The 17057-nt window shown below is 36.9% G+C and overlaps 1 protein-coding gene across 2 annotated transcripts in view; it reads left to right on the plus strand.

Moving 5' to 3' along the window:
- The window catches only part of CTNNA2 (catenin alpha 2), a 526704-nt gene that overhangs the window by 120898 nt on the left and 388749 nt on the right, over positions 1–17057 (plus strand). For both annotated transcript variants that reach the window (XM_074904290.1, XM_074904291.1), the window contains 2 exons: positions 12468–12634; positions 16669–16788. In XM_074904290.1, coding sequence (XP_074760391.1) covers positions 12468–12634; positions 16669–16788 — 287 coding nt within the window. The remainder of the gene's footprint in view (positions 1–12467; positions 12635–16668; positions 16789–17057) is intronic.

Consider the following 17057-nt stretch of genomic DNA (forward strand, 5'->3'; position numbering starts at 1 on the left):
ATTTAATTAATGGTTTATTGTACTTAAGTGTATCAGTGATGTTTCAAATGCACTATTACTCTGACTATTAATTAGAAAAGTTCTTTCTAAAATGTAACGTTTGTGAAATAATTGTTTGAGATTGTCATAGATAGGTGGCTAAATATCTTAAAGTTCTCTATTCTTGGTATTTTACTGTCCCTTAGGAATGAAGTAGCTCAGTTAATTAAAATTACATATTTTAATGGTTTATGAAGTGAACGAGATGGTGTGCTCTTGAATCTAAATGCGAATATTGAATCTAAAATGCATACTAGCTTTAAGGATATCCATTGTGCTTTCAAATACAGAGTGATTCATCTTCCATCGCTCTGTCTAAATGACAAACGTGAAGTGAGTCAAATTTAAGTGAACTAGATTGTCTGTATAATCAATTCCAGAGAGATGTAGCTCTAGTGTAGCTGAAATGTAATGGGAAAAGATCAGGCTAGATCATATATGGCCTTTTCTGGCCTTGAAATCTATTAATATGATGAGAACAGTGGTTTTTCTTCTACAGACAGAGAACAAAATCCCAACAGCAAGTGAAAGGACAAATGAGTTTAGGGGACATAGTAGTAAAGATTTAGAAGGAAAGTATTAGGGAAGGGAAGATGAAAATTTAATAGCCATTTGTGTGAAGCTTTGGGAAATCTGAATAACATTTAAAATACATATTTATATTCAGTAAGTATGCAGCATTTTTCAGTATGAAAATACTCTACAAATTACTTTCCAGATTTTAACAAATGATTATACAATGTCAAATAGAGATTACTACTGAAATGAACTATTTTCAGTTTCATGTTTGCATCCTGAAGGGTTTGGTGTTGTTGGTTTTAATGACAAGACAGCATCCATGAGGAAAGGGTGAAAAAATCCCCGTTTACATCATTTAAATATACCCTATGCGCAATTATGGGTTGTTCAAATCTATCATATTAAGACAGTATCATCAACACTGTTCTATATGGAATCTGCAACTCTACCCATTATTATAATTTAGAACAGCTTCGTAGCAATACTTTTGCTCTAATTACAAGGAAAGTGCTCTAAAATAATTAGGTCATGGATCAGTTGTCACAACTTTTTAGTCTTGGACATGTAGAGCAAAACACAAAATCTAAAAGAGTTGGATTAATTAGACAATAGCTTTATTAATTTCTTCCATTTGAAAACTGCTCAGGAATGGTACATACAATCAAGCTGTCGTTGTTTCCTTAATTATTTCCAGGTGTTTGGAGTATTGTCAGCATCCCTGACTGATCATAGCTGTTCTCTAGATTGCTGCTTTGTGCCCACCATCTTCTGTCTCTTAATAAACACTTGAAGGCTTTGGAAAAACGGCGTTTCCTCAGTGCATTAATCATTAAAAGCGTTAGTCCATTCCTTTCTTCATAGGTAAATGCTTACCTTTAAGTCTGCTTATGATTCCAGATGTTCCAGTAGCCCAACACAGCATGTTTTTTCACCCCTGCCAAAAAATGAGCCAGTAATCATCATTAGAACCTCTCAGCCATCCCTTCACTTTTTTTTTTTCTTTTTTTTTTTTTTTCCTGTATACCATCCTAGCAATTTCCACTAGGCTAAAATAGGAATTGTTTTTTTCAAAAACATATATCAGAAGATATCTTCTTTACGCATGATAAGCCCAATCAATTATTTTCATAGCAAATGGTGTATAAAAATTGACAGCTTTTTGTGTGTGTATACAAAGTGTATCCATCTTCTCAGGGCTTTTTTTTATAAACTGCTTGGAATCAAATCCATAGTTTATTATTTAAATGGTATGCATTTCACAATTAGTTTTCAATGTGTTTTCAGCCCATCATGTTGGTGTTTGTCTGATATAAGGGAAGACAGTTCATTTTGTGGAGCAAGTAGAAAATGGGTAGGTTTTTGTCTGTGGTGTTTTTTTGGTTTGTTTTTTTTTTTTTTTTTAGCTTGTTGAAAACGAGTTTACCATAGTGGGAAATGTCTGCCAGAGTTGGCATAGTGAAGGCAGCAGGAGTGTGTATGTATTTGTCGGGCAAAGCAAACGCAATTATTGCCAGCCCAACTTAGTCATGTATCATAAGAAAATTGATTGAAGAGAGTAACTTCTTTTAAACAGGATTCCTGTTCTGTATCCATAAAACAAAGGAACCGTGCCTTTGTTTTTCAAGATACTGCATATTACATATTAAGCTATGATAAAAATATTTGGGTTTTTTTTGTTGCTACTGCTAAACATTATGTGAGTGCATCTGAAGAAAAGAGTTGATAAGATCCAGGGAGTGGATCATCTTGACTTCCAGTGTTAAGAAATTGTACAGTTCAGGCTTTGTTCCAGCACTGTCATGGTACCAGCCATCGTGCGTGCTTCTGAAGTTGTTTGGTATCTGGAGGAAGAAGAGGTTGGTCTAATCATCCTCTACTCAGTCTAATCACAGAGTCTGGGAGGGACCTTTAGAGATAGTCTAGTTCATTGCCCTTGCTTAAAGCAGGGTCAGCTAGAGCAGGTTGCCCAGAGCTGTGCCCAGTCAGGTTTTGGATATCTCCACTTCCACTGGGAAGCATATTCTGATTTTCGATCACTCTCTCTCTCAAAAAAAGCCCCCCCCCCCAAAAAAAAACCAAAACCAAAACAAACAAAAAAAACCCAAAGGAAAATCCATTTCAATCTATCACCATTGTGTCTTGTCCTTTTATTAGTTACCATTGAGGAAAGCCTTGTTCTTCCTTCCCTCCCATCAGGTGTTTGTATGCACGGGTGAGATCTCCCTGAGCCATCCAGCTCTCTCAGCCTGTCCTCATACGACAGATACTTCAATCCCTTAATTATCTAGTGGCCCTTTAGTTTTTACCCCAGTATGCCCATGTCTGTCTTCTACTGGAGAACTCAGCGCTGGACACACCACTTCAGGCATGTTCTCCCCTGTGCCAAATAAGAGAAGGATCACCTCCCTGTGACCTCCCTGGCAACACAGTTCCTAATGCAGTCCAGGATGCTGTTGACCTTTGCCACAGGGGTGCACTGCTGGTTCATGTTGTTATCCACCAGGATCCCTGGGTCCTCCTCTGCAAAGCTGTCTTGCAGGTTGTTGGCCCCTCAGCACGTACTCGGGTTTCTCCTGCCCACTCACAGCACTTTGCCTTTCGCTTTATTAATTTTCTGTTTGCCCATTTCTCCGGGGTGTTGAGGTCCCTCTGAATGGCAGCACAACCATCTTGGGGTATCAACTACCCCTCCAAATTTTGTGTCATTAACAAACTTGCTCTCTGTCCCATCATCTAGGTCACTAATGAAGAGGTTAAACGGTCTTGGCTCCAGTATTATTAACCCAGGGGATACTCCACTAGTGATTTGCCTCCAGCTGGGCTTACTGCCACTGATCCCGACCCAGACCAGCGGCTTGTCCGATTTTCAATGCCCCTCACTATCCACTTAGCAAACTCGCATTTCATCAGTTTGTCTATGAAGATGTTATGGGAGATAGTGTGAAGAGTCTCACTAGAGACAAGATAAGCAACATGATCTGTCATTTAAGGACAAAATTGTGTCACTTAGGGAGATGGTTTAGTGGTGGACTTGGCAGTGTTAGGTTTACGGTTGGACTTCATAATCTTAAAGGTCTTTTCCAACCTAAATTTTTCTATTCTATAACTGCTCTCCTTGTGTTCAAGGGTCAGGTTGGACAGGGCTTTGAGAAACCTGGTCTAGTGAAAGATGTCCCTGCTGATGGCAGAGGGGTTGGACTAGGTGATCTTTAAATTGTCAGTGCAACCCAAACTCTTCTATGATTCCCCTTGTCATCTCCTTGTAGGTGGCTATCAGATTGGTTGGACATGGTTTCCTGTTCATAAATTAATACTGACTATTCCCAATCACCTTCCTTTCCTTCATAAATTTGGAAATGGCTTCCATCTCTTTTAAGAGGCATCAAGGTGAGGCTGGCTAGCCTGCAGCTCTCTGGATCTCCTTTCTTTCCCTTCTCAATGAAAGGAGTGATATTTGCTGCCTTCCAGTCTTCAGGAAGCTGCCCCAATCAATCACCATGACCTTTCAAAGATAATTGAGAGTGAATTGGGGCAACTCCCTTGGCATCTGTGGGTGTGCTCCATCAGGTCTTATAGACTTTGGCATGTCCAGTCTATTTAAATGTTCCCTAACCAAGGGTAAGCCTGCCTGCCACCTTTCCCACTGCGCCCATGGATTCCCAAATACAAGTCTTACCAGTAAAGGCTGGTTATTTAGCCTGGTTATTATTTTTGTAAATATTAATAATCTGTTACTCCACTTAATATGGCCACACTGGTATTTTTAAACATTTTTTTTTTTTCAGAATATTTGGTTGTAAATTAAATCCTATGACAGGCCACATTTACAGAAATAGCATGCTTGCTTTTTGTCACATCTGCAGGTTGTTTATGTTTTGAAAAAAGTAATGTCATCATCCGTTAATTTCTCTTTGATATATATGCATAGATATGTACATATATATTTGTGTGTGTATTTGTCTAAGATGATCACGGAATACTTAACATTTCTGTTGTTTATTAACACTTTCCCTAGATAGTGATATAATAAAAATATTTTCAGTAAAAAAAAAGAAGCCTAATAGTTTCCAGAAATAGAAAATTTAAAACTTCTGAATGAATATGTATGAATTTATAGAGTTTTAAATATATATATGTATATAAAATTATAGGAAAAAAATGTATAGAGTTATTGACTTCATCTGCTTTTCTGCTTTTTTCCCCCTGAGGTTGATTTTCACTTTCGTTACGTCGTAATCACTTAACACCTTTCCAGTTGTTTGGGGCCTTATTCCATTTTAAGGCTTTAATGATGAGAAGTAGAAATTTGAACTGGATTCAGAATGAGACATGCAGTGTATTGTACATTTCTTTTGCCCTTTTGTTTTTTGGAATGTTTTTGGGTTAGACTGAATCATTTCGAATTTTGGTGACCTTTGCAAATCATCTGTTGATAGTTTTTTGCAGAAGTTATGCTCGTAGTGCTTGAATTACCTTAAACAGATTATCAGGTGACTTTTATGTGTATGTGATTCTGATTAAATACATGTAAAAACATCTTTAACTGTTCCTATATAAGTGCCTGAATTTAATATCCAAAATGAAATCTTATTCTGAAAAGCTAAGGGAAAGGTTGTTTTTTTTTTTGCAAACCAGGTCTAAAAGACTCATTTCTAGGTGCTGTAACGTTGTCTGGAGAAAGTGACTGAGTATGAGTAAATCTAATCTTGCATTACCCCTCAAGGAAAGGTAGATAGAGTAGGTCTCCCAATTAAATCCTGTCAAAGCAAGCTAAGTGGTTTGATAGCGATGTTGGGAGACATCTTGGACACAATATCTTTGGACACAATATCTTTGGACACATCTTCTAGTCATTACTCAAGTGCAGAAAAGTGGCTTCTATGAATGTTGTCAGATTCACAGAATCAGAGAATGATTGAGGTTGGGAGAGACCTCTGGAAGGTCATCTGGTCCAACACCCCTGCTCAGGCAGGGTCATCCAGAACCAGTTGCCCAGGACGGTGTCCAGGTGGCTTTGAAACGTCTCCAAGGATGGAGACTTTGCAACCTCCTGGGGCAACCTGTGCCCATACTCGGTCACCCTCACAGTCAAAAAGTGTTCCCTGATGTTCAGAGGGACCCTCCTGTGTCTCAGTTTGTGCCTGTTGTCCCTTGTCCTGTCACTGGGCACCAATGAAGAGGCTCTGTCCTCTTTGCACCCACCCTTCAGGTATTTACTCATAGTACTATACAAGTATTCATTAGAATTCAGGAATGAAGCTGAATTTCACTCTTAGTTTTTCTGTTGTTGGTGGGTTTTTTGTTTGGTTTAGGTTTTCATTTGGGTTTTTGGCTTTTTTTTGTTGTTCTATTTTTTTACGGTAAGCATTTCTTATGTGACTAGTAGGGACTTTCTCCACTGAATGTTCCAGGTTTCTTTAAATCACTTTCTAACCCAACTAAGACTTTTCATTTGCAAAATGTAAATTAAATGGACACTTTTTTCATAAAGCAATTTAGTGTGTGGGTGTTAGCAAGAAAGTGGCGGACACTGTATCTGACAAAAAAGGTCCTGCAGGGTATCAGGTGAAGTATTTCTCATAGCTGCAAATTATATGCCCTAGAAAACTGCAGTTTTTATCACATATATTCCAGAAACATAATTGTTTCATAGGGCTGTTGTAATGATTATAGGAATGGATATTCTATGCAATAATAGGAGACTGAAGTACTGCCTTTAATCTGTCATGGCTCATTGCAAAAATGCATGAAGCGAAAAAGGGACAATAGGGAGCATAGTGGAAGAAGAATACTTACTTAAATTGAAGGACAAATGGGGCATGAGAAGAAATAGATATAAATTATCTACAAATACAGTCAGTATGGCATTAAAGTGTCTCTAATGAAAAAAACCTGTCAGATTCTGGAGTTCATTTTAGAATGAGTTTCCTACTTCCAGTAGGATTAATTGGGGTTAAATGTCTGAGCTGTTTCTAAGATGGAAGCTTGATAAGTTTATGAGTGTAGTTATTATCATATTAAGATAATTATTAATTATATTATGACATGACTGTCTGCCATGGCAAGGAAGCAGACCTGATGACTCAAGATGTCTGTGCTTCTTGCGTTGACCTAATTTTCACTGAAAGTAATTTAATATAGATTACAGAATAACTTGAAATGAATTGGGAAAGAAACGGATAACTGAAAGTAGGGTTGTCTTTTTCCAGATAAAAACATTTCTCTGAAAAATAATTTGCCTAGCTGTAGCTCCAACATTACCTTTGGCCTAAGAGTGGTTTGATACCATTGCTGTACAAGGATAAAAACAAGTTAATTGGCACCAAGACAGACAATTCTTCCTCCCCCATAACAGCTAGTTTTCTAAGTTATTAGATTTTAAATCACGAACTACTAGTTTTTTGTAAGTTTTAAACAAGTTGCTAGGATTTTTTTATATTAATACTTTCTTGATTTTTCTTATTGGTTTATATCTATTTAATGCTTTCTCCTTAATTATTTTGGAGAAGATTTATTTCACCTGACTTTAGCTTTCTAAAATCAAATAATTAATCCAAGGATTTTAAACTGTCTTTTTGACCCTCCGTATATTTTCCCTCTGTCACCAGTGTTGATTTTCAAATGAATTTGCAAGCTATATCTCCTTGGATAGTCAAGCCTAAGAAGATTATTTTCCTGCTTGCTTTCCTGGCCACTGGCCAATTATCAAATATGATTTTCTTCTTTCATAGTTCAATATTAATATTTATCTGAAGCTACAGACTGATAATTTGGCAGAAAATGGTAAAATCTCTTCAGCACCAAAATGGAAGTTAAACAATTTGGATGCATCTGATTCCAAAATCCAAACCTTGATTTGGCTGCCATTTAACCTTGAATATATCTAAAGTTCAAGTATTTTCAGATACAAAAGTTTTGTTGCTGGATGCTCAGAGTCACTTTATCTCATCTGAATCCAATTTAGAGCTTAAATAATGGCAAGCCTTACTGGGCTTTTTATACAGTTGCATGTATCCCCCTGAGTTCAGTCAGCTAGATATGCCTTAAGAGTGCGTATTGGATCAAACTTTCTGCAAAAAGCTTGGATAGTTGCTTTCCTTTAATAAATAACAGAAGGCAAGGTGATGCCTTCCCAGTTGTTACACTGATAGATGAATCCAGTTGACCACATTTTGGATCAAATTTCCAAGTTAGGAAATGCAAATCTAACCCTTGCCCACATGCAAGGTTGTCTTAAGTTGTTCTGTAGTTGCTCTCAGCCTCTCATTTTACGTGGAATATTTTGAGTCACCGACTCAGAAATAATAAAGAAAGATTTGCAGTAATTTCATTCCCAATTTTGAACACACTCTCAGCCAAGAGGTGCTGATGGATTTTTCCAATAATTGTTTGACTTATAGTATGTGTCAGAAAATCTTTGTGGCCTCAGAGTCCCTTGTTCCTAGTTTTAGTAGGTTTTGGCACAGGGGTAAAATGCGTGGGAATGTAGGTACAGCAAACTGTCTTCCTCCTCCTTAGAAACGCTGTTGTTTCTCTGCAGAGAACAGGTACCTAGAACTTCGACTCTGCAATGCTGAGCAATATAACATTTAAGCATGTTTGGAAACTTGTTTTGTTTTCTCTTCTCTTTATCTGACAATGCTAATTTATTCATTGTCTTTTAAGAAAGCTTTTGAGAATTTTGTCAACTTTATGGAAATCTATGAAAAGTATGCAGCCTTAGAAATGAGCCATTTGAATTTTTGTACTGAAATTATATATTATCAACTTATCATCCCAGATACACTGCACACAAATTATAATAAGAACACACAGTCCTAATGGTAATATAAGAAGGAAAATAGTTCTGATGGGAATTATTCACTGTGGCTGTCTTAAGTCTCTCCCCCACTCTTTGCATTGTCTTATGGGAAGTCATGCCATCTGGGATTTTTATTCAGTGTTGTTATAATGGTTTTAAAAGCAATGTAAATTTGCTTTGATTTCACATTAGTTCTACTTTCTTTCTGAGTTTCTACACTGGAGACAAACAGGATTTAAAAAATTTTTTTTTAAGAACAGCAAAATTTGGGTTAATATAAAATGTCATTTGAAATGGTGTTTGCTCCTCTCTCAGCCTGATTTCCTAGGGAAATGAGGCTTGCGTAATTGTTGATCTGTTGGTGACTCCTAATATATTTAAATTGCTGTCCATTTTCAACATATGCAAAAAAATGTATACATAATTTTTAAAAGTCTAAAAAAACATCAACTGGAGAGCAAGGTAGGTACAATTCGGCATTGTCTTTGTCACCGGCTGTTTGGGCAACACACACGTAGTCCTGCCAAGGCAGAGCACGTGCTGTTTCTCTGTGAAAATGTTATGGAGAAAACACGATGGAGTGGGTTTTCAGGCAATATAGTAGCAAGATAGGTGAAAATTAACACAAAGCTGTTAATTCAGCTGCACAGGCATAAACTATTATTATAGGAATTAACGAAATTGTGGTTTGAAAAGGTTCTGACAACCAAACTTCAATATAGAAATGGTGAAAGTTCAGCATTTAGAGAATGCTGAATTTTAAAAAGAGGAACTTTCAGACAGAGCTTGCTTTCAGCAAAGGGTAACAGTATAAAGGAAATTAAATCAGTAGCTCGTCTTAAAAGCCAGTTTTTGCTACAACATAATGCCAGGTGCTGCATCGATGGGATTGTATTCTATAGCTAGGCTGACTCACTTGAAATACTTTTAACAAGCCTGCACAGTAGAACACGATGTATTCTGGGGATACCCGAGCTGGTTTGAAGTTAGTAAAGCTGCACAATGGCAGGGCAGCCCTACACAGCTACACTAGCTTGGATCTTGAGTCACCAGTGTTTCACAGTGTAACCTACTTAGAACCGGCTTTAAGCAAGGCTCATCAGCCAGTACATGACAGGGTGCAGATAAACCAAAGTTACTTCTGACCACGGAGACAGCAAGTGCCTGGGATTTGGGGTTAGAGGTTTCCATGCTGGGTTGTTTTCCGTGGCCTTTTGAAGTCCTTTACAATACTGGGTTGTTTTCCTCATAGACTGCATTAATAGTAAGATCTCTGACTTTCTATTTTCTAATGCATAATTTTTCTTCCATTTCTTTAATTATGAAGGAAGATGAGGCATTTTCACTTTATTATTTTTTCAGCTGACACTGTTAAGTAGTAAGGTGGTGTAATCACCTGTTTCCTGCAAGGATGAAAGTAGACACCCACTTGATGTTTTCCCTGTGGCCTAGAATAAAATTCTTTTATGTCATAATAATTTTTAAGATTGCAGGTTACTCAAAAAAATTCTAATAGCCTTTTTGATTTAGTGAGTTTTTCTGGGAGCCTCAACATTTTATATAAAGTTTATGTATTCTAGTCAATTCATCTTCGATGTTCGCATCACAACTAGGGATTGGCTAGATTTCAGTTCTGATGTTACAATAATGCTTGCAGTGTAGTTATTGGTGTAAATATTTAGACTTAAGTTTTAATGATAAGTCTAGGTTCCTTTTTCTATATCTAGAACCGTATTCTTTTGCAAGAAAATTACGAAATATAAACACATCATTCTGTTTTCAGAAAATCAAACTATTTTCATTTTTTACGTGTCTGAAATAGTTTTGGTTAATTATGGACTAATTCTACATTTCTGTATGGTCTATGTGCTATATTGTTGCAGAAATCCCTTCCCTTTCTTCTATGATTCATATGAAAGGAAAAGATACATCCCATTCATTTTCAATTACCACTGCATTAAACTATTAGTTTGTTTGATTTCCAGTGATGTGCTGTTTATTTTTCACTCAGAAAGTCTTTCTTACGTAGCAGAATTTACCTGATCTCCTTGTGATGTTAACCACGTTTCTGTGTAATTTCATATAACATTTACCTTTTTGGTTGAGCTTCATGTTCTGTGTTGTCTTAAATTAGATTAACAAAACTTTGAAAGATGATTATGACTTTTAAAAATCTCATATGTCCAGTTATGTAAATTATTCCTTGATGTAAAAAAGGGGGGGAAATGTTCCCTCTTTCTGATTCCAGGGTCTTTGCCTCTGGTATCTTGCCTACTTCTCTGAATGCATTGCACAGTCCCTTTCCAATCAGATATTTCCTTCAGCTTCTCCCTGTCCTCCTTTTGCTACCGTATTCCAACCTAGTTCTAGTCTTACTTCTTTAAAAGCATTATTTCCTTTAGTAGCTGAAAGATACTAGATCTCAACTTTACAGAAAGAACTCTAGCCCATTCAGTGCTGGGAGCATTAAGTACTGTTTATTCTTTCATACTACTTCCATCTGCTAAAAGGTAAGAGTAAAGTTCATTCTTAAAAATCTTGATTTAGTTACCAAGTAGTATCTAGATGCTTGTTGCTGGAATTAAACAGGTATAATGTGTCCAGGCATCAGCATGTTTAATTTGTTATACAGGAGAGTGTTTTGCTTCATCCACGGAGAGGCAGCAATACGGATACCTGGGCAGTTTGGGATGGTGAATAGTTAGAGTGAGTAGAGGAGACTGGGCAGTAAAATCATAGCAGTGATGGTCACAAAGGGAATCATGAGATTCAGTAAGGCTGGGCGCTGGGTCCTGCACTTGGGTCACAACAACCCCACGCAATGCTACAGGCTCTGGGAAGAGTGGCTGGAGAGCTGCCCGGTGGGGAAGGACCTGGGGCTGTTGGTCGACAGCCAGATGGATATGAGCCAGCAGTGTGCCCAGGTGGCCAAGAAGGCCAGTAGCATCCTGGCTTGTATGAGAAATAGTGTGGCCAGCAGGACTAGGCAAGGAATCATCCTTCTGTGCTCGGCACTGGTGAGGTCGCATCTCAATTCCTGTGTTCAGTTTTGGGCCCCTCACCCCAAAAAGGCCATCGAATGACTCGAGCGTGGCCAGAGAAGGGCAACGGAGCTGGGGCAGGGTCTGGAGCACAGGTCTGCTGGGGAGCGGCTGGGGGAACTGGGGGGGTTCAGTCTGGAGAAGAGGAGGCTGAGGGGAGACCTCCTGGCCCTCTGCAACTCCCTGCCAGGAGGTTGTAGCGGGATGGGTGTCTGTCTCTTTTTCCTAAGTAACAAGCAACGGGACAAGAAGAAATGGCCTCCAGTTGTGTCAGGGGAGGTTTAGATTGTATATTAGGAAAAATTTCTTCCCTGAAAGGGTTGTCAAGCACTGGAGCAGGCTGCCCAGGGAAGGGATTGAGTCCCTATCCCTGGGAGTATTTATATACACTAAAGATGTGTAGATGTGGCACTTAAGGACATGATTTAGTGGTGGACTTGGAAGTACTAGGTTATCAGTTGAATATGATAATTTAGGTCTTTTCCAACCTAAATGATTCTGTGATTGGGAGGGAATAAAAATAAATATCTTTAATAGGAGTGATAGCTCATCCAGGTGGAGGAGAGCAGAGTAAGTATCTGAGCAAGAGGGCAAAGACTGAGGAGCAGGAGTGAAGGAGAAGGTTGTAGTGTGAAGGCAGAATTGTAGAGAGACGCAATTAGGATGGTACTGTTGGGGTGCTCAGCCCCATCCTCCCTACCAGCCCAGGTGAGTTCTATATTTCTATAATACATGCTGCTGGTTTTCCTATGTTGTTCTGGTTGGGCTCAGCAGTCCACTGGTGTTCTCATTCCCTTTTTAGTTGTTACAGCTGACTGCTCTAGAAGAACAACAGTTTGGAAATAAAGTCAGAGAGTATTGAGGCAGTTGCAACATGTTTTTTTAAAAAAAATTCACCTGAACAATTCAGTATTTGGTAACTAAGCCATTATTTTTTTCCTAACAGCAGTTACTTTATTTAGTGAGTTGTTTATACTTTCTGGAAAAAAAAAGTGCAAGTGTAAAATTTATCTTTAATTACCTTTTACCTTTTTTTTTTTTTTTTTTTTTTTTTTTTTAAATTTTAGGAGAAACAATGCGAATCGCCTCTTCAGAGTTTGCTGATGACCCATGCTCCTCAGTGAAACGGGGCACCATGGTGCGGGCTGCTCGTGCCTTGCTTTCTGCTGTCACTCGCTTACTCATCCTGGCTGATATGGCTGATGTCATGAGGCTTCTGTCACATCTGAAAATTGTATGCATTTTTATCATTCTGTATTCTTCTTACGTGTTTTCTGTGTAGGAAAATAGGGAACGGATTAATAATGGGTATCACTGTTCACATTTCTTACTCTATTTCACTGTTTTTTCTTCAAGTGCTGGAACAAGAAGTAGGAGATAACACGTTTCTACATTATTCTTACTCATATTCTAATTTTCAGAAATTAATTTTTGTAGACTTAAAGTAGTAATTATCAGATGCCTTCAACGCCTGGACTAATACTGTTGTTAAGCAGCTCTCTGAACTGAATAGATGCATTTATTGAACTCACCTTGCCTGTTACCCAGGTGGTTTAACAACTCAGTACTTGTAGAGTATTGCTATCTTGTGGCAGAGTTTAGGTACTACAGTTGTTCTACTTATTTTTTTTCCTCTGTACAATTTCTGGATGTACCAAAAGATTGAATCTTTAATTTGGAGTGAAACATTAGTACAAGTGTCTAATCAGTCATCGAAGAGAAAAAATAGTATAAAGAGGACTTAAAGATTGCCAGATATTTTGGTGTGGATTTGTACTCAAGTTGGCTGCCACCATTAATGTTTTTGTACAGGAGTAGTAAAAGACTTTGCAGTTGAAACTGGGAAATGTATTTTTTTTTCTCTCTTTTTTTTTTTTTTTTTGCTAATTATTGGACTATTTCACTTTTATTGCATAAACAAGTAAACAAAAAACTCTGAAACAAAACGAAATTTCGCAGAAACTCATATACAGTATATTTTAAGCCTTCAAAGTGCATGTGTGAATTTAGCAGAGGAGATGAACAGTTACTTGTTTTTAATAACTGTCCAGAAAGGATTTTTTAAAAATTATTTGTCTTTTTAACACTGTGACTCTATAACAACATTACATTCTGGAAAAAAACAAAACAAAACAAAACAATGAGAACGCTTCAACTTGCAAACTGTGCAGATAAACTAAATAGTTGGAAAACAGTTTTCATAATGAAAAAGGCAGATTTTTCTGCACAGATTCTAGTGAGCTCTGCTCTAATGAACAGAATGCTGCTCTCGTAATTGTCAGCATGTGGCTCTGATTATGTGCAGTGTAAGCATTGTCTCCCTCGAATATGCTATTAATTTTTCCCCACTATAATGCTCCATGCAACTGTAATTCAAATAATCCTTTACGAGTGAGATTGAACACTTCAATATTATAAACAACAGGTTTTTCTAAACATTATGATTAAAATTCAGATTCAAGGTCTTTCAGAGGTGATGAGAATTATTGTTCTCACATCTGAGATGTCATCCTTTTGTTACTGCAGTGTACTCTGTTTTTTAAACCACAGATGTCCAATAGTGTAAGTGGGTGTATTTACTTACACAGCTCACAGCCTCGACTTGCGAGGGCAGTGTACAGCCATGTGATTTGTAATCTCTCCGTTTATCAGATGTTACTGTGAATCCTGTTTCCAACAAGCCACACATCTCTGGTTGGTTTTAGCAAAGTTCAACTTGTAAACCTTAATTTTTAATATTTTTTTTTCAGATTAAAAAGGATAATTTATTTAATTTATTTAATATCATAGAATCTTAGAATGGTTTGGATTGGAAGGGACCCTAAAAATTACCTAGTTCCAACCTCCCTGCCTTGGGCAGGGACACTTCCCACTAGAAGTTGTTCAAAAGCCCATCCAACCTGGCCTTGAACACTTCAAGGAAGATGTTTCTGAGGACTGACAGTGTAAATATTTTTATCTTACCGTTTTATAGTGCAAACTAAATTTAGATAAATGAAAATTAAATTACCCGGAAATAAAAGTCTCTGTATTTTACAAAATGGATAAAGGGAGAGCTTTTGTATTGACTCAGAGGTAACATTTGGAGACTGGTGTAAGTTAACCATAAAATTAATAAACTTAAATCATTCTGCATGTCAAAGTTATGAAGTCTGATTTATGCTGAAATGCACTGTAATCAGTTTTCACTGAAAGCATGTCAAAGGAGTGAGTTATGCTTCAGACTTCTTGGGAAATAATGCATTTTAATTAATGTTTTAGAGTGAATATATGCAGATTCTTTCTGGAAGGACACTTGGTCATTTCTTTTGGTTTTTCTTTTGCATTATTAAAATTAGTAATAGCACTTATGCAGTGAAGCTCCTGTAACACTCATAAAATAGCATATACTAATATAATATGTAGTCACGCACATATAGAATTATGAGTCTATTGTAATTAATTATATACTAGTTAATCAGAGGAACACATCTGTACAGTTGAGGGGAGTCATGTTTGGTTGAGGCTAGAGAACTTGGTCCAACCTGAATTTGTGAAAGAAATTATAATAAAAAAAGGGGGTTTTGCTCATGTCCTTTCAAATACTTCTCATAACCAGTTTCCTCAGTTTGAAATTTCATGGGCTTGAGCCCAGACTGACACGATAGATTATGATCAATATCTTTGGAAATATGATTATCCGAGTGGAATCTATGACAAATCCTCTAGCAATTTTATTTAATAGGAAGATGGCAGGACTTACAAAAATGTTTATCAGGTTGTCATGCCTGTGCTTGGCATTGCAAACATGTTGAAGATGATAGTTTCAGGTAGTTTAATATAAAAACTTCTTGATCTAAAAAAAGATGTTCATATATTGCTGGGAATTCTGCAGGAACAAATTAGTTAATACAATGATGCTTTTGTAATTTTTCTTAATGGTTAAGGCAAGGCAGATGGTTCAGCTTTAAAAATGGCTGTTCTTTTTAAGAGTAAAAGAGGTTATCAGATTCTGAATAATGTGTGTCTTGCAACTCTCAGGCTTTTAAAATTTCCAACATAGCAGCTAAGTATTACACATTTTCCATGTAAATCTGTAGTAAGCAGGTAAAAGCTTAAAATACAAATATCCTCTTTTGCTGGTAGGCAAACGCAGACCAACACAAATGATAAAAAGGAGGGTTCCGCACATAATTGTGCCTTTCTAAACTAATTAGATGCCAGCTGCAGTGGAATTTATGGATTCCCAGTGGCATTCGGAGGGTAAGCTGCAAACTTCTGCTTTTGCTTAGGAGCATGTCCTCATCAGAATTAGCCATTTCTATTTGAGAGGAAAAAGAAGAAAAAAAGAAAGAGAAAGAGAAAAAAGAAGAAAGCTTATGCACGTGCGCATTGTCGTGAATTGAAGCAATAGGTTTTAGAAAGAAGGATGAATAGAAGCTCTTCAGTTGTCCATCCTTTTCCTTGGAATTGCATTTTTTTGTCTTGTGAGGGGGAGAAAGACAACTTTGAATTTTTATCTAGTCACAGGAAAATTTCTTTATTGTATGAAATGCCCATTTTATCCCTTCAGATATATTTTTCTTGCTGTACATAAGGAAACTGTCACAATAGATTTGGTAGATTAACTTGCTGGTGTAACTGAGGTTTTATATATTTCCCTGTTAGCTACAGCATGACCGAGTAACTGCATGTATGTTTGGTAGATTCTTTTATCAGTTTTAAAGTAACTGAAAAAGGAAAGCTGAGAGCTAAGAAAAAAGAAAAAAATAATAAATATATTCTAGGTTGAATCTATTGTTATTTGATTCATTTCACGAAGACACAGTGTTTTGGATATATCAGGGTAAATTTAAATCTTAATGGTAAGTTTGAGTTTCCTTTTTAAATATTCTGGACAAGAAATCACAACTTCCCTTTGTTTGCCCATAAAGCCTGAACCACACATTAAGAACATATTAATCTATTTTGTTTTAAAATCCACAGATATTAAACATTCAATCTGATAAGTGTGAGTGAGGAAATTAATATAGTTATGCCTTTTACATTAGCTTTACATGATATCAAAGTACAGTAAATGGGAAGTAATGCAAAATGACAATCAGACAGCTTTTCTATTAAGAAACCTAATTAAAGTTAGTGGGACTATCATAGAGCTACTGCACAGTGATGGATGTAAAAGCTAAATTGGGTCCATGTAATAGAGAGTGTTGGGTAGAATAGTTACAGACTTTGTCAAAGAGTGCACCCGGACTAAAATGCTAACACAGTTGATATATTATTTTCTAGGTAGAGGAAGCACTAGAAGCAGTGAAAAATGCAACAAATGAGCAAGATTTAGCAAATCGCTTTAAAGAATTTGGAAAAGAAATGGTAAAACTGAACTATGTAGCCGCTAGACGACAACAGGTAAGTACATTTTAAAGCAGTGGTTGAGAAAGTTAGTCTTGGTTCTAAAGATCTTCTATTTTATGTCTAAGTCTGGTTTAAAATGTACAATAAGTAATTGTTGTGTCATGGCCTATAATTTAATCTCAATGATTTCTTTGAATTTGATGAAGTTTTTCAAAAATGCAATTTCTTTAAGAATATTTTCCAAGTGGCTTCAATTAAGAACAGAATGAAGGGTGAAAAGGCAGGTGATTCGGGAGGTTAAGGATAGTTTTCATTTGATGATT

The sequence above is a fragment of the Athene noctua genome, chromosome 4 (assembly GCF_965140245.1).
Source record: "Athene noctua chromosome 4, bAthNoc1.hap1.1, whole genome shotgun sequence".
NCBI lineage: Eukaryota > Metazoa > Chordata > Aves > Strigiformes > Strigidae > Athene > Athene noctua.